This window comes from Lithobates pipiens, unplaced genomic scaffold (genome assembly GCF_037356315.1).
Source record: "Lithobates pipiens isolate NorthernLeopardFrog02 unplaced genomic scaffold, aLitPip1_a1.2 Scaffold_16, whole genome shotgun sequence".
Classification (NCBI taxonomy): Eukaryota; Metazoa; Chordata; class Amphibia; order Anura; family Ranidae; genus Lithobates; species Lithobates pipiens.
The window spans coordinates 45,730,250-45,751,221 of record NW_027507748.1 but is presented as its reverse complement, the minus strand read 5'-3'; the positions used below and the strand labels follow the sequence as shown (position 1 = coordinate 45,751,221).

Here is a 20,972-nt window from a genome sequence, read left to right as displayed (position 1 = left end):
GCCTAAACTGAGGAAAACATTTATTTTTGGGGATATTTATTATAGCAAAAAGTAAAAACCACAGAGGTGATCAAATACCATCAAAAGAAAGCTCTATTTGTGAGGGGAAAAAAAAGACATACATTTTGTTTGGGTGTAATGTCGCACGACCGTGCAATTGTCAGTTAAAGCAACGCAGTGCCGAATCACAAAAGTGCTCTGGTCAAGAAGGGGGTAAATCCTTCTGGGGCTGAAGTGGTTAACACCCCTGATCTATAGAGTACTGACGTTTGCACTGATACAGTGGTGGCGAGTGCTTAGATATGCATTGGTGCTGTGTAAGCGATGGCTGGGGTGGGCGATGGTGTAGTAGCGGGTAAAGTGGTAACATGTGAAAGAAGGCGGTGAGAGCAGAGGGAAGGATGTGGGCCAGGCACAGTGGTGAAAGCGTAGATGTGGTACGGGGGGCGGGGGGAATGGGACAGGCGATTGGGGTCAGCAGTGATGGTGCGAGTGCGCGGTGGGGGGAGGTTTTAGGCATAATAGTGAGAATGGGAATACAGGCGCAGTGGTGACATAGGGAAGGTGAGGTTGTAAAGGGTTCCACATATAAACCTACACAGATCTGCTGAAGCTTTTAGTTCCCAAACTGTGCTAGAAAGCCTGGCTGGTCTGATTGGGTCTATTTTTTTGCAATGCCAGGTAGTGCCAAACGCTTACCCACCCCTGCCTTCCACACACTTCTGTTGTCCATTGAGGCAGCCAATTAGAGCTGTGGTCCAATAGGTATGTAAGGGAGGGCAGGTTCCGACAAGGCCAGAAAGTACAAAACAGCCAAGTGTTTGGGCCCAGTGGAGACCATATAAAGGTGCTACAAAGCCAACACTTTCAGCACTTTTGACCCATTAGCCCAGTGTTTGTCAACCTCAGTACCCCCAACGGGCCATGTTTTGCGAACTTGCCTTACAGTGAGGGGAAAAGATTATTTGATCCCTGATTTTGGTACATTTGCCCACTGACAAAAATGATCAGTCTAGAATTTTAAATGGTAGGTTTATTTCAACAGCGAGAGACAGAACAACATAAATATCCAGAAAAACACATTTAAAACAGTTATAAACTGATTTGCATTTTAATGAGTGAAATAAGTATTTGTTCCCCCATCACTCAGAAAGAGTTACGGCTCCCAGGTGTCTTCTATACAGGTAACAAGCTGAGACTAGGAGCACTCTCTTAAAGGGGGTGCCCCTAATCTCAGCTTGTTACCTGTATAAAAGACACCTGTCCACAGAAGCAGATTCCAATTTTTCCACCATGGCCGAGACCAAAGAGCGGTCCAAGGATGGCAGGGACAAGATTGTAGACCTACACAAGGCTGAAATGGGCTACAAGACCATGGCCAAGCAGCTTGGTGAGAGGGTGACAACAGTTGGTGCGATTATTCGCAAATGGAACAAACACAAAATATCTGTCAATCTTCCACAGTCTGGGGCTCCATGACAGATCTCACCTCATGGAGTTTCAATGGTCATGAGAACGGTGAGGAATCAGCCCAGAACTACACAGGGGAATCTTGTCATTGATCTGAAGGCAGCTGGGAACATGTTACCAAGAAACACACTACGCCATGAAGGACTGAAATCCTGCAGCGCCCGCAAGGTCACTCTGCTCAAGAAAGGACATATACAGCCCGTCTGAAGTTTGCTAATGAACATCTGAAGGATTCAAAGGAGAACTGGGTGAAAGTGTTGTGGTCAGATGGAGATCAAAATCGAGTGCTTTGGCATCAACTCAACTCGCCGTGTTTAGAGAAGGAGGAATTCTGACTATAACCCTAAGAACGCCATCCCCACCATCAAACATGGAGGTGGAAACATTTATACTTTGGGAACATTTTTCTGCTAAGGGGACAGGACAACTTCACCGCATCAAAGGGATGATGGACCGGGTCATGTACCGTCAAATCTTGGGCTCAGCCAGGGTATTAAAAATGGGTCATGGATGGGTATTCTAGCATGACAATGACCCAAAACACAAGGCCAAGGCAACAAAGGAGTGGCTCAAGAAGAAGCACATTAAGGTCCTAGAGTGGTCTAGCCAGTCTCCAGATCTTAATCAAAACCTTAATAATGACTTGGAGAGGATCCTGCAAAGATGGGACAAAATCCCTCCTGAGATGTGTGCAAATCAGGTGGCCGACTACAAGAAACGTCTGACCTCTGTCATTGCCATCAATGGTTTTGTCACCAAGTACTAAGTCATGTTTTGCGCAGGGATCAAATACTTATTTCACTCATTAAAATGCAATTCAATTTATAACTTTTTGAAATGCTTTTTTATGGGTATTTTTGTTATTTTGTCTCTCACTTTTAAAATAAACCTACCACTAAAATTATAGACTGATCATTTGTCAGTGGGCAAATTCACAAAATCAGCAGGGGATAAAATACTCTCCCCCCTGTAGATAAAAGAGCTCCTAATACCAGGTCATTGATATTGATTTAAAGCAGCTGTGCAAAGTAAAGGAAAAACCATAAAACATGGCCCGTTGGAGTAGTTGAGGACCTGAGATTGAGAACCACTGCTATAGCCAATACTATGTACCCACAGGCAGCACATACAAGATAAAGGATTCCCAGAGTAATATGGCTTATCTAAAGAGATACCACAGCACTTGTACCACGCTAAGAGGCCCCATTTTGGGATGAAAGCTTTTAGTCTGAAAAGAGATGAGTCCCTGTGTTGGATCATTCTGAGCATGGCAACACTGGCCCCCCCTGTCTACAGATTGGAAAACTGCTCAGTTCACCATTGGTCAGGCTGCATCCCATCCGCACCACCTGACATGTGCCAAAACGGAAAACTGCAGTTTAAAGATGGCTTACATTGCCTATTTTTATTTACAAATAAAATAAATGAATAAGTGCGGACTTACATTTATGAGAAGCGGGGTGATGCGCACACTGTAAACCTGGCACCCGGAGTTGGCGGGGACGGTGCGGGTAACTCGTACTGCAAACTGTATCGCCTCCCCTACCAAGGAACATGATACAACCTGGAAAAAGAAGAGAAAAGTACAAGTTAGGCAAAGAATTCCTCCTATTTGCCTTGTGCAAGTTTGCGATATTAATAATGTAATTTAAAAAAAAGAAGAGGGTTTATTACTACTAAGCTAATCTTTAAAGTTACACAAAAACGTAAAAAAAAAAAAAAAATCCTTTAAACCTGAACTCCAGGTATGATATGTATTGTATACTTTCATTGGGTCAGCTTGGCACGATCTACAGTAAGTAGCAATATTCCATATTAGATCTGCACAATGCTGGATAAACCGAGAATCACAATATTTTTGCTTAGAATAAAGATCACGATTCTTAAGAACATTTTAAGGAACGGCTTATTATCAGGAATGTGACCCCTCCCCAAGTGCCCATCTTAAAAAGGTACCAAGCCAGGAGTGACAGAGTACACATCAGTGACAACAGGTAGTGGGACGACAAGCAACCATGACTATTTATACATTATACTATTTATACCAAGGGGCGGTCCCTTAGGTAACAACCCCCCAGGCTGCCATGCAGTCCTCAGTTTTTATTTTGCCCAGTGAAGGAGAAGGACCTAGGAACCCTGCGGGCCCATCGGTCCGGATTTTTTGTTGCAGAAGCTTGGCTTTTTGAGCAAGACTAAAGATCCTGTGATCTGCTATCAACAGCCGGCTGGGTGACAGGCTGGATACCCTAATCCAGGGCTCGACCAAAACCCGGGCGCCAGGTCGCATTTGCGACTAGAAATAGCGACCTCGCGCCTGGGGCAGCACAGCTGGGGGTATCCTGTCTCTGTGGACCCCCCCAGCGTGATCGCGTCGGGCCGTTCCGCCGGCGGCCGAAAATTTAGGCCGCAGCTTTGAGGCCTTCTGCGGTCCTATGATTCCTTCTGGAATCTAGCGCCCTCTTGTGGTCGCCGTTGGTATGACAAACCAGCAATGCTAATAAAGCTTCCTCTGCCTGTTTTATATTACCTGCCTCTTCTTCTCTTTATTTAGAACCCCCTAAAAATTATATATAATTTTTATTCTAACACCCTAGAGAATAAAATGGTGGTTGTTGCAATACTGTCTGTCACACCGTATTTGTGCAGCGGACTTACAAGCGCACTTTTGTTGGGAAAAATAATTTAGTTAATAAAAAAATAAGACAACAGTAAAGTTAGCCCAATTATTTTTTATATTGTGAAAGATAATGTTACGCCGAGTAAATTGATACCCAACATGTCACGCTTCAAAATTGCACCCGCTCGTGGAATGATGACAACTTTTACCCTTTAAAATCTCCATAGGCGACGTTTAAAAAAATTCTACAGGTTGCACGTTTTGAGTTACAGAGGAGGTTCTGGGGCTAGAATTATTGCTCTCGCTCTACCGATCACGGCGCTACCTCCTATGTGTGGTTCGAACACCGATTTTTATATGCGGGCAGGACAGGGCGCGTTTAAAAATTATTATTTTTTCTTCTTATTTTAACTTTTTTTTTTTTTTTTTTCCACTGTTCTTTTAAAAAAAATGTTGTGTCACTTTTATTCTTATTACAAGGAATGTAAAAATCCCTTGTAATAGAAAAAGCATGACAGGTCCTCTTAAATATGAGATCTGGGGTCAGAGAGACCTCGGATCTCATATTTACACTAAAATGCAATTGAAAAAAAAATTGTAATTTGAAAAAAATAAATAAATAAAATGTCCCTCTAAGAGCTATGGGCAATGACTTGGAGACGGGGGGGGGGGGGGCGGCGGCTGCGCTGCTATCTTCCCCTCACTCGTCTCCATGTCAGGCCAGGGACAGGTCCGGATCGCCGTCACGGACCTGGCTCCTAACTTTTTAAGCTGGCTCCTAGATTCCAAGCAAATTTGTCAACCCCTGCCCTAATCTTTGTAGTCTCCCCAGCCTGGCCAGAGAGCGTGTGCAGACCAGAGCTATGCGCTGGGTCGGCCACAACGTACCTCGGCTCCAGAGGTGGTCAGTGAGCTTTAATGCTCCGGGGCACACATATGACCGGGCTACTGATGTCTGCATCACAGTGTGCCGGGCCAGCAGGCACCCCGTACTGAGCGCAGAGTGGGTCTGTGATGGAATGTCTCCCAGCTCTGCAGGACTGGTAAGTACAGCTCTCCCTGCCTCTGTGGGGCTGAGCAGCTGGGTATTCCCTGGGAGATCGATTCGGGGGTCCCTCACCTCCCTCTCTTCTCTCCCTGTCCCTATCCCCCCCCCAGTTAATTAGCAAGCGGGTTCTGAGACCCGATTGGTCAGGGAGTCTTAGGACTTCCCGTTCAGTCGGAAGGAGAAACAATGACCCCCGACTCTTCCATTCCATGGGGGTTGCTGTTAGTTTGCCGCACCCCCCCCCCCCCCCCCAAATATTTAGCACCAACCGCCACTGGCTTCAGCATTACATTTACATATACACAAACTTGTATAGAGGATTGATTTGTTAATTGGTAAAAAAAAAGTATATAAGGAGCTGTTCCATTATGGTGTGGGCGTGACTCAATATAGGAGGCCACGCCCCCAAAACGCATTGTCATAGCAATCCCAGCAAGCAGACATCTAGTGTCTACCTCCCCGTGTCACGGTCTGCTTTCATCACCGCTGGCTGGTTCTGGCGCATGTGCAGTAGAGTGGGGGCACCGGAGCGGTGTCCTGGCAGTTTACCGTGGTGATCGGGTCTCTCGGCTCACAGATTTCCCTTACATCTTGCAGAGACGGCCCAGGAGAGGAGAAGTCACTTATAAACACGCCGTTTCATTGCCTTTTAAATGTGAGTGCATTGGCTGCAAGTGTTTTTATTCTTGTCTGTATAAACAGCATTACACTAGGGTGGATGGGCGCTCTCTTGTTTTGTTTTTAAATAACAAACATGCTATACTTACCTCCTCTGTGCAGTTGGTTTTGCACAGAGCAGCCCCGATCCTCCTCTTCTTGGGTCCCTTTTTGCTGCTCCTGGCTCCTCCTCCTATCAAGTGCCCCCTCAGCCAACAGCTTGCTATGGGGGTACCCGAGCCGAGTCACAGCTCTGTGTGTTCAGACACGGAGCCCCGACCCGGCCCCTCTCTCCCCTGATTGGCTGGCTGATTGACAGTCGCTGCTGTGTCTCAGCCAATCAGGAGTGTCCCGGACAGCTTAGACATTCGTGGACATTGCTGGAGAGAGATAGGGCTCCGGTAAGTAATTAGGGGGGTGTTGGGGTGGCTGCTACACACAGAAGGTTTTTTGTTTTAATGCATTGTATGAAAAACCTTCTGCCTTTACAACTCCTTTAAAGGGGCGTGCCAATACATTATTTTTTTTTTTTTAAGTCAGCAGCTACAAACGCTGTAGCTGCTGACTTTTAATAAGGACACTTACCTGTCCAGTGATCCGGCGATGTCGGCCAGTCTGAGGCCGATCCGTCCATCTTAACGAAGGGAAACAGGCAGTGGAGCCTTGCGCCTCCTCAGCCCGTTTCCTACTGCGTACGTCGCTTTGTGAATGGCCCCATTGTTTTCCGGGACACACACACGTCCCAGAAGGCAATGGGGACGCTCACCGAAGAGGAGGAAGCGTCGCGGAATAGGAAGAGGCAGATTAGGAAGACTGCCTAGCAACAGCGGTTTCAGGTAAGTGAAATTTTTTTCTTTTTTTAAAGATTATTAATGCTTTTTTTTTTTGGGGGTGGCCCTCCACTCTAAGATCTTGTAAGGGGGGGGGGGGGGGGTCAAATCGAGATCACAATCTTTTAACGGTTAATTGTGCAGCTCTATCCCATATCTGATGGACTGCTGGAGAAGCTGACAATCACTGTAGTAGTTGGCACTACTACAGCGAAAGCCACGGTTTTTGGCTATGGATTATGTTTCTGTTTCTATGTGGGTGGCTTTCCCTCTGCACATTGACCACAGTGGATCCCTCATTGAGAGCCGTCTCTGTTCACAGAACGCCTTTTTTTGTATTTTGTGAACACAAGGAGATCTCCGATTGGTCAAAGTGACGTGGATGGATGGTGATGACCCAATGTCCACCTTATCCAATCAGGGGAATTCTGTGTATTGGAAATACAAGGCGCTCTGTGAATGGCACTGGTGCCAAGCCACTATTGGCCAGTGTGCAAAAGAGAAAGCCCCTGAGCACAGGACTTGGAGGATTTCAGATATCACCATATGGAGTGCCAACTACTACAGTGATGGTTGCCTTCCCCAGAGGCCCATCTGGTATGAGATTATGGGCGGCACAATGGCATAGTAGTTAGCGCTCTCGCCTAGCAGTAAAAAGGGTTGCTGGCTCGAATCCAAACCACGACACTCCCTGCCTGGAGTTTGCATGTTCTGCCTGTGTGGGTTTCCTCCAGGTACTCCGGTTTCCTCCCACACTCCAAAGACACGCAGGTAGGTTAATTGGCTTCTGTCCAAAATTGGCCCTAGTATATAAATGGGGACCTTGGATTGTGGGCTCCTTGAGGGTAGGGACCAATGTGAGTGTGCAATGTAGAGGGATGGGGACAATTGTAGACACTCACTCAGGTTGAACTGGATGGACTGGTGTCTTTATTCAACCTTACTAACTATGTAACTATGTATATGCAAACTTACATATAGTGCCAAGCTGGACCTACTTCAGCAATACACATCCCTCCTAGGTTCAGCGTTAAACGTCCCTCATTGCACAATGTTCATATTGTTCGATTACGAATATAATTTCCAGCACAGCACCGACAGCTCAATGGCTAAAGACTCCCCGTCTGAGCATATTTTATAAACGGTTTCCATGGGAATATAACATCACGGTCAGTCTGCGCACATGGTGGAGGATATGCAGCGCTCTTCTGGTCCATCTGTATATTTCATCTGAGAACTCCCTCGCCGATTCTTTCCGCGATACACCAAGCAGACGTATTCCATTATCCTTCTAACAAGGTCTACAGAGATATGCTGCAGACGGACGCACAGGAACCGTGAAATCTCCGGGGACGAATCGCAGTCACTGGCAGATCTCCGGAGACATCCGCAGAGGTCATGTGAACCACTTTCATGGCTGACACCGTGTCCAGAACTGGCATCACGCCAAACATGCCCTGCGCCCATAAATAACTACTGTGTATCTGTGCTGTGTCCATTCACATTAAAAAAAAATAAAAAAAATACAAAAACCCTTTACAATTCTGCATATACTGTATTTTATTTAAAACTCTGGGTTTCTATTGGTTGAAATACTTTTAGTTCTTTGTATTTACAAAGTAACCTGAAGAGTGATGTGCATGGGGCTAAAAGGACAATTGTAACGTTGGTACAAGGTGCTCTTTAACCACTTCAGCCCTGGAAGAAAATGTACCCCCTCCCTGACCAGAGCACTTTTTGCGATTCAGCACTGCGTCGCTTTAACTGACAATTGCGCGTGCGACGTGGCTCCCAAACAAAATGGACGTCCTTTTCCCCACAAATAGAGCTTTCTTTTGGTGGTATTTGATCACCCCTGCGGTTTTTATTTTTTGTGCTATAACCAAAAAGAGCAACACTTTTGGAAGAAAAAAAAAAAGAACTAAATAAATAAAAATAAAAAATAAAAAAAACGCACTATTTTTTACATTTTGCTATAATAAATATCTCCCAAAAATATATCACAATTTTTTTTCCCCTCAGTTTAGGCAGATAAGTATTCTTCTACATATTTTTTTTATTTTTTTACCAAAAATATCGCAATAAGCGTTTATTGATTGGTTTGCGCAAAAGTTATAGCGTTTACAAAATAGGGGGTAGTTTTATGGCATTTTTATTAATATATTTATTTTTTTAGTAGTAATGGCGGCGATCAGCGATTTTTATTGTGACTGCGACATTATGGCGGACACAGACGTTTTTGACACATTTTTGGGACCACTGTCATTTATACAGCAATCAGTGCTAATGCACCGAATCCTGTGTAAATGACACTGGCAGTGAAGGGGTTAACCACTAGGGGGCGGGGTAAGCGTTAAGTGTGTACTGGGGAGTGATTCTAACTGTGGGGGGCGTGGCTACGTGTGACACATCACTGATCTCTGCTCCCGATGACAGGGAGTGGTGATCAGTGACACTGTCTCTAGGCAGAACGGGGAGATGCTTGTTTACATTAGCATCTCCCCGTTCTTCCTCCCCATGAGGCGATCGTGGGTATCCCCTCGGCGATCGAGTCTGCAGGACCAGGGATCCGACTCACGGAGCTTGCCGGCGGCATGCGCTGGCCGCCTCTTAAATTGCAATGTACAGGTACGTTAGTTTTGACATATTGGCGTGAGGCGGTCGGCAATCGGTTAAAGATGAACGCCATGCATGGAAATTTTTATATACCGTAGTTTTGTTATTTGTTGGTCCCGCTTGGACCAATGTAACAATGCATGTACCATACCTGTGGGATCCCTCTAGAACAGTGTCCTTCAAACTGTGGCTCACAAGCCAGATGCAGCCATTTGCTTGCCTTGATCTGGCCCTTGGGGCTTTAGAACTCCTACTGATATAAGGCACGATTCCTCCCACTGATACCAATGATGGGGCATAATCCCTGCCACTAATACACGATTCCTCCAATAACACCAATGATGGGCCACTGATATCAATGATAGTGGGAGAAATCCTACCCTGATACCAATGGTGGGGCATGATTCCTCCCACTGAAACCAACGATGGGGTAGTTTTCCACCCACTTATACCAATGATGGGGCACTATTCCTTCCACTAATACCAATGGTGGGAATCTATTCCTCCCACTAATAGCAATGACGGGGCACTATTCATTCTACTAATACAAACGATGAGGCACTATTCCTCCAACTGATACGGTGGTGGGTAGTAGGTGCAGGGAGAGGAGGGCGGTGTATACAGTGGTGGGCAGTATGTGCAGGGAGAGGTGTATGGAGTGTATGTAGATAGGTAGTATGTGCATGGAGAGAAGTGCGGTGTGTACGGTGGTGGGTAGTATGTGCAGGGAAAGAAGTATGGAGTGTATGGCGGTAGGCAGTATGTGCATGGAGAGGAGTGCAGAGTGTATGGTGGGGGCTGTATGTGCAGAGAGAGGTGTATGGAGTGTATGGTGGTTGCTATGTGCAGTTGAGGAGTGCCGAGTATATGGAGGTGGGTTGTATGTGCAGGGAGAGGAGTATGGAGTGTATGGACTCACTGACTATGCTCATTCAGAAAAATAGGGGTGGTAAATTATATATTTTCTGACCCCATCCTCCGCTCTCCATTCTGACACATCCCCCGCAGAAGCCGGCAGGAGAGGAGGGAAACCGACAGTGGGGGGGGACGAGAGAGGACACAAGGAGGACACATGGAGGGGGCTGAGGACAACACAGGAGGGCCAGAAAAGAAAACACAGGAGGACAGTCGGGTGTGATCGGTGCGGGGGGGGGGGCAGTTACAAGCACCAATGGCTTTCAGTGGTGGGGGCAGTTTACAAAGCATTTTATGGCTCTCAATCAAGCTTAATTGAAAGCCATAAAGGGAGGTCGGAGCTTATAACTGCCCCCACCGGCACATCCATCACCCCTGTCAAATTTCACCTGCTGCAGGAGGTACCAACCAGGGACGGACCATCCATGGATGTAGTGTGGGTCAGAGCTCAGTGAACACCCTGCACCCATGGATGATATGCCACTGGCTCAACTGCATCTTTTTTTAATGTCTCCTAACTGCAAGTCTAAACAAGCCCGAAAATCCTCTTCCATTGGAGTCCATTGGAGGACACAGGTCCTATGCCTCCGTTTTTTGATCATGCCCTTGGTACTGGCTTGCTACAAACTGATGCATGATGGGTAACAAAGGGGTTATCCGGGGCTGACCCACAGATTGTCTGTTTTGCCAGTGTCCATTCCTCCTGTAGGCATCAGTATAACCCGACAGTATATGACGGTGTCCCTCAACGTTCAAGAAAGGAAAAAAAAAAAAGTTTCTTCTGGAGATACAGATGCCGGCGACAAGCTGAATTGGAGGATTTGTGGCGGGTATTGTGCGTTTCACTTCTGCTGGCACTGGATTGCTGGCACAGTCTGCTGTGTGTATAACAGCATATGTCTGTGTGTGAACACTCAATGAAAACATGTCTATACAGCGCAGAGTGGGGGAGGGAGCGAAGTGCGCACACAGAGCCGATATCTAAACTATCACATTTCTCGGTGCCCGGAACTCACCTAGTATGCTGGGAATTTCCATTGTTTATATGGGAGACACCCGATCCCCATCAAGAAGAATCACCGAGAAAAATAATACAGAGTGAGAACCAGAAAGACAACTTATAAGGACATAACATTGCCTTGGTGGAGGAGCTCACACCGGCTTTAGCGTGTATACCTGTAGTACAAGCTTACGGAAACATTTCTGGATCTTTTAAGGCACATTTCAGCTCCAGTGCAAGAATGAGCCCAAACTCCAGGAGATTGCACTCTGCCCTTGTACACATGGTCGGACATTCCGATGGAAAATGTCCGATAGGACCGTGTTGTCGGATAATCCGACTGTGTGTGGACTCCATCGGTTTTAGAGCTGGGCTATAAAATTTTCCGACAACATGAACTTTGTCCTATCGTTTGTAGAGAATTCCGATCGGACAAAGTGCCACGCATGCTCAAATCAAATTCCTAGACCAAAGCTATTGGCTACTAGCCTGAACGTAGTCCCGTCGTAACGAAATAACGTCATCTGAATGATCGGACTTTCTGACAACTTTGTCCGATCATGTGTATGCAACACCAGTTTCGGACAAAATCCGACGGATTTGGTTGTCGGAATGTCTGACCGTGTGTACAAGGGCTTTACAATGGGATGGACTGCAGTCTTGTAGTAAGTGAACAGGTAATAAAGGTTTTCCGAGTCATCTTCCAGGACGGCGCCATTTCTCTCTTGTAAGACATCCTGGAAAGTGAGTTACCAGGTAATAACGCCGTTTTTTTTGTTGTTTTTTTTTTTTTACAGTTGGTTGAAATTTTGGTTTACAAATTGCTTTTTTTTTTTTTTTTTTTTTTTAAAGCAATTTGTAAACCAAAATTGTAAAAAAAAAAAAAAAAAAAAAAAAAGGGAGGACCTTCCTTTTGCCATGGAAGGTCTGGTTTTTACCACAATCTGGATCACTGGGCAGCTCTGGCTGCTATACTCGCTCGGTGCTCTTCTATGCATATTCAACAATCCAACTCCTCTCCTGGGTTGAATGATGAGCAGTCATTCAATCCACTTCTTCTGAGCCCGGGGCTTCAAGGCTCCGCCTCCCGGCCTGGACCCACAGGAAGAATGCTGCAGACAGCAGCGCCATGATGCCATTATTCCCACCATTTAAACTTCAGTCCTGACTGCAGATGATGCAAAGTAAGGAAGGAAAATGGGTTTTGCTCCTTTTCGACTGTAGCAGAGCTGCAATTGTTCCTGAAGAAGATCAGCACATGGGATGGGCAATGACACACATTTGACACTGACGGAGGTCTCTATTGCACTGCATGCAGCTGTTCTTGGCTGTTCTACCACTACAAGTTAAACAAGACTTAGCTCATACTTAGCTCCAGCATGCCTCCTCCTAGCTGCAAGACCGGTCCTCCAAAAACACTTTCACAATCATGTTAATCTTGGTGACTGAGCAGTTCTTGGCTGTTCTAGTATTGTAAGTAAAGTAGGTAATACTTGGCTTATACGTTGCTCCAGAATGCTTCCTGCTAGTTGCAAGACCAGTCCCCCAAAATCACTTTCCTTTATTGGTTTCAGGCTTTCCGGCTGGGCCGGAATAATGGGTGGTGGTCAGCAGAGGTGGCCAACCCTGGGCAATGTGGTATCATGTAAGATGGGGGGGGGGGGGGGGTTGTGTTGGGAGGGGGAATTTGAGAGTGGGGGGTGCTAGGAGTGGTGTTTTAGGGGGATTTGTGAAGATGATATGCACTCAGAAGGGGTATTTGGGGGGGGGGGGGGGGGGTGTCTGTGCCAAAAGAGGTGATGTGGGGAGGGGGGTGGGACTAGGAGGAGGATTTTTGCTAAGAGGGGAAAATTGGAGTGGGGAAGGATGTGTTGGAAGGGGGAAATTGAGGGTGGGGGTTGCTGGGAGTGGTGATTTGTGTTGGAAGGAGGGACGGGGGGGGGGTGATTTGTGCTCAGAAGGGGTATTTGGGGGGGGGGTCTGTGCTAGAAGAGGTGATATGGTAGAGAGGGAGGGGAATTGTGCTAGGTGGGGATTGTTTTTTTTTTGTTTTTTGTTTTGGGGGGGGGGGGGGGGGCTGGGAGGAAGATTTGTGCAAGTAGGGATGATCAGGGGGTACTTCTGCTAAGAGGGGAAAATTGGGGTGGGGAAGGATTTGTGCTCAGAGGGAAAATTTTAGTGGGTTGCTGGGAGTGGTGATTTAGGGGGATTTGTGTTGGAAGGAGGAAGGAGTGATGGGGTATGCTCCTATATCTTGAGGAGGGGGTGGGTGCACAGTTTTGCATGTTCGCCCTGGACTCTAGATGACCTTGTCACAGAGTGGCAAGAAGAAAGCCATTGTTGAAAAAAAAAACATAAGAAGTCCTGTTTTCAGTTTGTGAGAAGCCATGTGGGGGACACAGCAAACATGTGGAAGAAGGGGCTCTGGTCAGATGAGACCAAAATTTTACTTTTTGGCCTAAAAGTAAAAAACGCTATGTGTGGCGGAAAACTAACACTGTACATCACCCTGAACACACCATCCCCACCGTGAAACATGGTGGTGGAAGCATCATGTGGTGGGGATGGTTTTCTTCAGCAGGGACAGGGAAGCTGGTCAGAGTTGATGGGAAGATGGATGGAGCCAAATACAGGGCAATCTTAGAAGAAAACCTGTTTGAAAAAGACTTGAGACTGGGGCGGAGGTTCACCTTCCAGCAGGACAACGACTCTAAACATACAGCCAGAGATACAATGGAATGGTTTAGATCAAAGCATATTCATGTGTTAGAATGGCCCAATCAAAGTCCAGACCTAAATCCAATTGAGACTCCGTGGCAAGACTTTAAAATTGCTGTTCACCGATTCTCTCCATCCAATCTGACAGAGCTTGAGATATTTTGCAAAGAAGAATGGGCAAAAATGTCCCTCTCTAGATGTGCAAAGCTGGTAGAGACATCCCCAAAAAGACTTGCAGCTGTAATTGCAGTGAAAGGAGGTTCTACAAAGTATTGACTCCGGTGGGCACCATACAAATGTACCCCCCACCCAAAAGTTGAAAACCATTTATCATTTTCCTACCACTTCATGATTCTGTGATACTTTGTGTTGGTCTATCACATAAAATCCCAATAAAATACATTAATGCATTTGGTTGTAACATGACAAGAAGTGGGAAATGTCAAGGGGTATGAATACTTTTTCAAGGCACTGTACATGCGACATTGAACTCCAATATGAAAACGAGACTTGATGGCTCAGTTGATGTATTTTCAGAAGCGGGGATCATTCCAAGAACAAAGCTACAAAACCAGAGACTGTCCCCGGAAATCAGGGGGAGGGCAGAAGACAGACTGGGGCACAATGTCACTAACTGGGTCAGGCCTTGCAGTGTGGGGCTATGGAGAACATCAGAAATTGGATTAGGAATTTCAATCTGTGTATTGGCAGCTTTAAATAAAGTGAAAAACACTTCCACGCATTTATTACCTCTCACAAAGATCACAAAATTCCCCCCCAACAAAGCCTTCATCTGCTCTTCTCTCCAGAAGGACGGCACCATCTTTATTTGGGCGTCATGCAGAGCTACCATCTACTTTCTGGAATGAGATCCTAGCTCAGCGATAACATGAAAATCCTGGGGACAATGCAGCTCTTGGCTGTGCTCACAGGTATATGACACCGATCAGCCCCTGCTGCCGCCTCCTGCCTTAAGGCCCCTTTCACACTGGGGCATTTTTCAGGCGCTTTAGTGTTAAAAAAACGCGCCTGTAAAGCACTTGAAAGAAGCCTCATCTGCAATCCCAATGTGAAAGCCCAAGTGCTTTAAGAGCCCTTTCACACTGCCAGCACCCGAAAAACGCTGGTAAAGCGCTGCTTAAACTAGCGGCGCTTTACCAGCATTTTTCTAGCACTAGTGGGGCGCTTTTAACCCCTGCTAGTGGCCAAATAAAGGGTTAAAAGCGCCCACAAAGCGTCGTTGCCAAAAGCGCTTTGCAGACGCTTTTCAGGCACTTTTCAGGCGCTTCCTATTGATATCAATGGAAAGGGGGCACTTTAGGAGCGTTGTATTCCCTGCTTCAAAAACGCTGCAAAGAAGCTGCTTGCAGGACTTTTTTGACACCCTGCCAGCGCAGCGCCTCAGTGTGAAAGCACTCGGGCTTTTACATTGGCATTGCAGATGCTTTACAGGCGCTTTGAAAAACGCCCCAGTGTGAAAGGGGTCTAAGAGGAACTGCAGTGCGCTCACATCATTTGTAATAAAAACATCTTTGCCATTCTGAAGCTTCCCTACAACCACTTTGTGGATTATTTTATATAACCTGCTATTCTGTACTTGCCAAATATGCTGCAGAACTCTCCCTCCACTGAGTCTGGTTGCAGCCATTTTAACTGTGGGCAGCTGAAGCTGCTGCCTGTTCACTTCCTGGATTTAGACACACAGAGGCACACCTCCAGCGCTGCAGCTCTCATTGGCCCTCTTCCTGGCAAACACTCATGAGAGTAAGAGAGAGAGCTGTGCATGATGTCATAAGCCTAGGCTAATGACCAGACAAGAAACAGGAAGTGGGCTGTATAAGGTATTTACTGGCAGAAAAAGTAAGTTTTACTATCCAAAGTTAAAACAACAAGGGCAGAGGATTTAATAGATGGAAAGTTGAAAAAAAATGACTGTTCCACTTTATGACTTACTAGAAATTTACAATGTTACAGTCTGAACGCTAGAGGAGGAGACTGAAGAAATGCCCTCTCCTGCCTGCAGCAGACTGATGACATCACCGTAGCCTAGACAAAGTCACTGGAGCTTGAAGATGGCAATTTAATGATGGAAGGTAAAAAACATTCATGAAAAAAAATGAAATTTGCTGTTGCTGCAAATTGTGAAATGTTAAAAATGTATTATGCAGATAAAGACAGGTTATCGGTGAGCGGTGATCAGCAGAGACGGGTGGGAGAGGCCTTTGTCCCTGGGTGGTGCAGGAACTGATAATAGAATAAACTCCGTACCACGCCCGTCCTTGTTCTGTTATCTCCGTACCTTTCACCTCCACACTCTATAGTGTCCATCCACTACACTGCTCCGTACTTCTCCCAGGTAAGGCTGCAGGAGATCAGCAACATCGATATATAAATCAGTACGGGTAAAAAGGTGAAAATACGTACTTTCTAAATGAAACAAAGCCAACTTCTTATAACATGCAGTGCTTTATCACGGTGTTTCTCAACTCCAGTCCTCAAAGTGCCCCAACAGGTCAAGTTTTCAGGATTTCCCTCAGAAGATACGGCTGTGGTAATTACTAAGGCAGTGAAACTGATCAAATCGCCTGTGCAAAATAATGGAAAGCCTGAAAACATGACCTGTTGGTGCGTCTTGAGGACTGGAGTTGAGAAACACTGCTATATCATACTAACATCTAAGCCCTTGTACACACGGTCAGACATTCCGAAGGAAAATGTCCGATCGGACCGTGTTGTCGGATAATCCGACCGCGTGTGGGCTCCATCGGACTTTTTCCATCGGAATGTCCGACCAACAAAGTCTGAGAGCTGGATATAAAATTTTCCGACAACATGATCCGATCGGACTTTGTCCGATTGTTTGTAGAGAATTCCGATCGGACAAAGTGCCACGCATGCTCAGATCAAACTACGAGACCAAAGCTATTGGCTACTAGCCTGAACGTAGTCCCGTTGTAACGAACGAACGTCATCACGCTCCGAACGATCGGATTTTCCGGCAACTTTGTCCGACCGTGTGTATGCAACACCAGTTTTGGACAAAATCCGTTGGAAAAAATCTGACGGATTTTGTCGTCGGAATGTCCATCCGTGTGTACAAGGGCTAACAGTTAGAGATGAGACCCGCCACCTAGGACTACTCTAGAAAATGTTGATTGTCTTGCACAGCCCCTTCCATCTTTACACCTCCCTCCACCTTTCAAAACTCACTCTCTTTCTGGACGTGTCTGATTAATGTCCGTGCTGACCCAGCTCCTCCACCACTCCCTTACCTTCTATGTAGCTGCTAGGGGGAATACTAGAGAGCAGTCCATTCTCAAATCAGGGTTTTGTGGAATACTAGGGTTCCTCCAGAGCAGGGGTCTCAAACTGGCGGTCCTCTAGCTGTTGCAAAACTATAAGTCCCATCCTGCCTCTGCCTGTAGGAGTTATGCTTGCAACGGTCAGCTTTGCAATGCCTCATGGGACTTGTAGTTTCACAGCTGGAAGGCTGACCAGTTTGAGACCCCTGCTCCAGTGGTTGTTAGCGGTTCCTTGAGCTGTGGCTGATTGACCCTCCATTTAGCTCCCAGACCAGCACCTATTGGCATAGCCAGTTGCATGACACCAACATTTTACTGTAGCTTTTTGTTTGGGGGGGGGGGGGCATTCTGGTCATCATGGTAGGGGTGGGGAGGGGGGGGTATCCTTCCAGCTGATCTCCAATGAATTTGTTTTAGCAAGAGTTCCCCCGAGACATGAAGAAGATTTAGAAAGGGCATTAATGAGTGACAGCTCTGAGTCTGCTGACATCACATCCAAGATGGCGGCACAGCCAGCAGCATGACATCAAAATCCTTTGTAGCCGTCTGCTAGGGAGGCATTCTTCCAGCTGGTCACCAATGAATTGGTTTTAGCAAGAGTTTCCAAAGACCAGAACATGCAAGGGTTCCTCTAGGCGGAAAAAGGTTTAATTAGGAAGCAAATGAGGGTATCAGAAACTCAGACCTCTGCTGTGTCTGGCGATGTCTTCTTGCTGAGCCACTTGGTAAGCTAGACAGCTTCATGGACAAAGACAAATCCTTGAACAATCTTGCCTTGAACCTGGTTTGTCTTGAACCCTTTGCTTCTCCCATGAATTTCCTATTTTAGTTAACACTTCCTGTTTGCCAGATTATTGTGCTCTCTCCAGACAGCCAAATATATCTCATTCTTGTCTCTCCTGCTCTCATCCATATCTTTGTTACCAGTCATTACTGCTCTTTGGCCTGTTCCTTGACTAAGCTGCTTGATTCCAACCTACGACCACTTCTTACTGACCTTTGGCCAGTTCTTCAACCAAGCTTCTGCTCGATTCCAACCTATGACCACTTCTTACTGACCTTTGGCCTATTCTTTGACTAAGCTTCTGCTCAAGTCCAACCTACGACCACTTCTTACTGACCTTTGGCCTATTCTTTGACTAAGCTTCTGCTCAAGTCCAACCTATGATCACTTGTTACTGACATTTGGCTTGTTTACTGACTATGCTCCTGCTTGAGCCCTCCCTGTTAGAACTGCTACTGGAACCCATCTTGCTCCCCTGCTGGTGGGGAAATTCTGAGGACCACAATCTGGTACTAGCATCCAGAAAAACCCATCACCACCATCAGGAGCTCTGGTGAACACTGGTTAATGCTCAGACTCGGGTGTCTGAGCTGCTGACATCTCATTCAAGATGGTGGCAACCAGAAGCAGTCTCAGGGCCTTTGGATGTCTACACAAGAAAGGCTTTCACTGGTAAATACATAAAAAAAACAAAAAAAACACGCCTATAATCTTATGGGAAATTTTGCCGAAAATTAAGGGTCTGGGGACAGGATCACTTTATGGAAGCCACAGATGTAAGATGGCAGATGGGCGCAGACTGAGCCTTCTATAGAACTATCAAGAGATAGAAATGCAAGATCACAAATGGCAAGTGTGCCTGTGTATGCGGAATAGAGAGACGTTCCCAACACCGGCCTTATCTCAGAAGAACAGCAATGACTTGCTGGAAAAAGTCCAAGCCCATCAACTTGTCAATTTGTTCTCTATAATGGGGGAGCCTCCAGGCATCTGCCAATATAGATACAACCCATTTCCCAGTTCAACCATTATCCCCAGAACATGCTTGTGAGAACCTTCAGATTGTACGTCCGCTTTAACCACTTCAGCTCCTGAAGGTTTTACCCCTTCATGATTAGGCCATTTTTTGCTATTCAGCACGTACTTTAACTAGCAATTGCGCAGTCATACAAATAGAGCTTTGTTTGGTGGCATTTGATCACAGCTGGGATTTTTAGTTTTCATTAGATAAACAAAAAAAATAAAAAAACAACAAAAATAAATAAATAAAAAAACCCTGGAAAAAAAAAAAAAAACTTTTTTTTTTTGCCATAAAACATTCAATAAAAAAGTAAAAGTAAAAAAAAATCTAATTTCTTCACAAAATTTTAGGCCAAAATGTATTTTGCTACAAAAAAAAAAAAAAAAAAAAAAATTATAATATATATATATTATAGCATGTATAAAACTATGATAGAGATATATATATACACATACATACACACACACACACACACATATACATACACACACACACACACAAATATACATACATTATATTACACACACACATACACACACACACACACACACACATATACATACACACACACACACAAATATACATACATTATATTACACACACACATACACACACACACACACACACACGCTTTTTTTTATACTGAAAATGTCGGTGATCTGCAACTTATAATGGGACTGCAATAGTGCGGCGGGAAATCTGACACCAAATAACGCTGGGGGGGTGGGGGTGGGGGGCGACTAACTGCCACTGACACCAGTACAGTGATGAGTGCTAATAATATGCACTGTCACTGTACTAACAACACTGGCTAAGAAAGGGGTTAACATCTAGGGGGTTAATTGTGTGACTAATGTGTGTAATATGTGCTATTTTTTTTACTACAAATAGGGGAAAAGTGTTAGTGGAGTGTTGGATGGATTAGCAGATTTCAATACACTAACACATTGAAGTCCAACTCCAGCTTATACTTTTTAAGTAGTTACAGCAGTTTAAGTTCCCTTTTGGATAAAGGTTTTACATAAATAAAGCTGATCATTCTTGACGGTTGGAATTTGGTGTGACCGTGTGTAGGCAAGACAGCTTGAGCGAAAACCCATCGGAATTCCGTCGGGAAAATCATCAGAGCTTTTTCCAACCAAAATTTTGATCGTGTGTACGCGGCATTAGATTGCACACAGGTGGACATTATTTCACTAATTATGTGACTTCTAAAGGTAACTGGTTGCACCAGAGCGTTTTATGGGCTTCATAACAAAGGGGGAGAATACATACACACATGCCAATTATCAGTTTTTTAATTCTGAAAAATAGCTATAGCTATATTATATAAATTATATATATATATATATATATATATATATATATATATATATATATATATATATATATATATATATATATATATATATATATATATATATATATATATATATATATATATATATATATATATATATACATACATACACACAGTGCCTTGCGAAAGTATTCGGCCCCCTTGAACTTTTCAACCTTTTGCCACATTTCAGGCTTCAAACATAAAGATATAAAAATTTTATTTTTTGTGAAGAATCACCAACAAGTGGGACATAATTGTGAAGTGGAACGAAATCTATTGTATTTTTGAAACTTTTTTAACTAATAAAAAAATGAAAAGTGAGGTGTGCAAAATTATTCGGCCCCCTTGCGTTAATACTTTGTAGAGCCACCTTTTGCTGCGATTACAGCTGCAAGTCGCTTGGGGTATGTCTCTATCAGTTTTGCACATCGAGAGACTGAAATTCTTGCCCATTCTTCCTTGCAAAACAGCTCAAGCTCAGTGAGGTTGGATGGAGAGCGTTTGTGAACAGCAGTTTTCAGCTCTTTCCACAGATTCTCGATTGGATTCAGGTCTGGACTTTGACTTGGCCATTCTAACACCTGGATACGTTTATTTGCGAACCATTCCTTTGTAGATTTTGCTGTATGTTTGGGATCATTGTCTTGTTGGA

General features: G+C 45.1%; 1 protein-coding gene across 2 annotated transcripts in view; it reads right to left on the bottom strand.

Moving 5' to 3' along the window:
* Positions 1-20,972, bottom strand: part of C2CD2 (C2 calcium dependent domain containing 2) — a 171,122-nt gene that overhangs the window by 96,999 nt on the left and 53,151 nt on the right. For both annotated transcript variants that reach the window (XM_077479840.1, XM_077479841.1), the window contains exon 4: positions 2,915-3,034. In XM_077479840.1, coding sequence (XP_077335966.1) covers positions 2,915-3,034 — 120 coding nt within the window. The remainder of the gene's footprint in view (positions 1-2,914; positions 3,035-20,972) is intronic.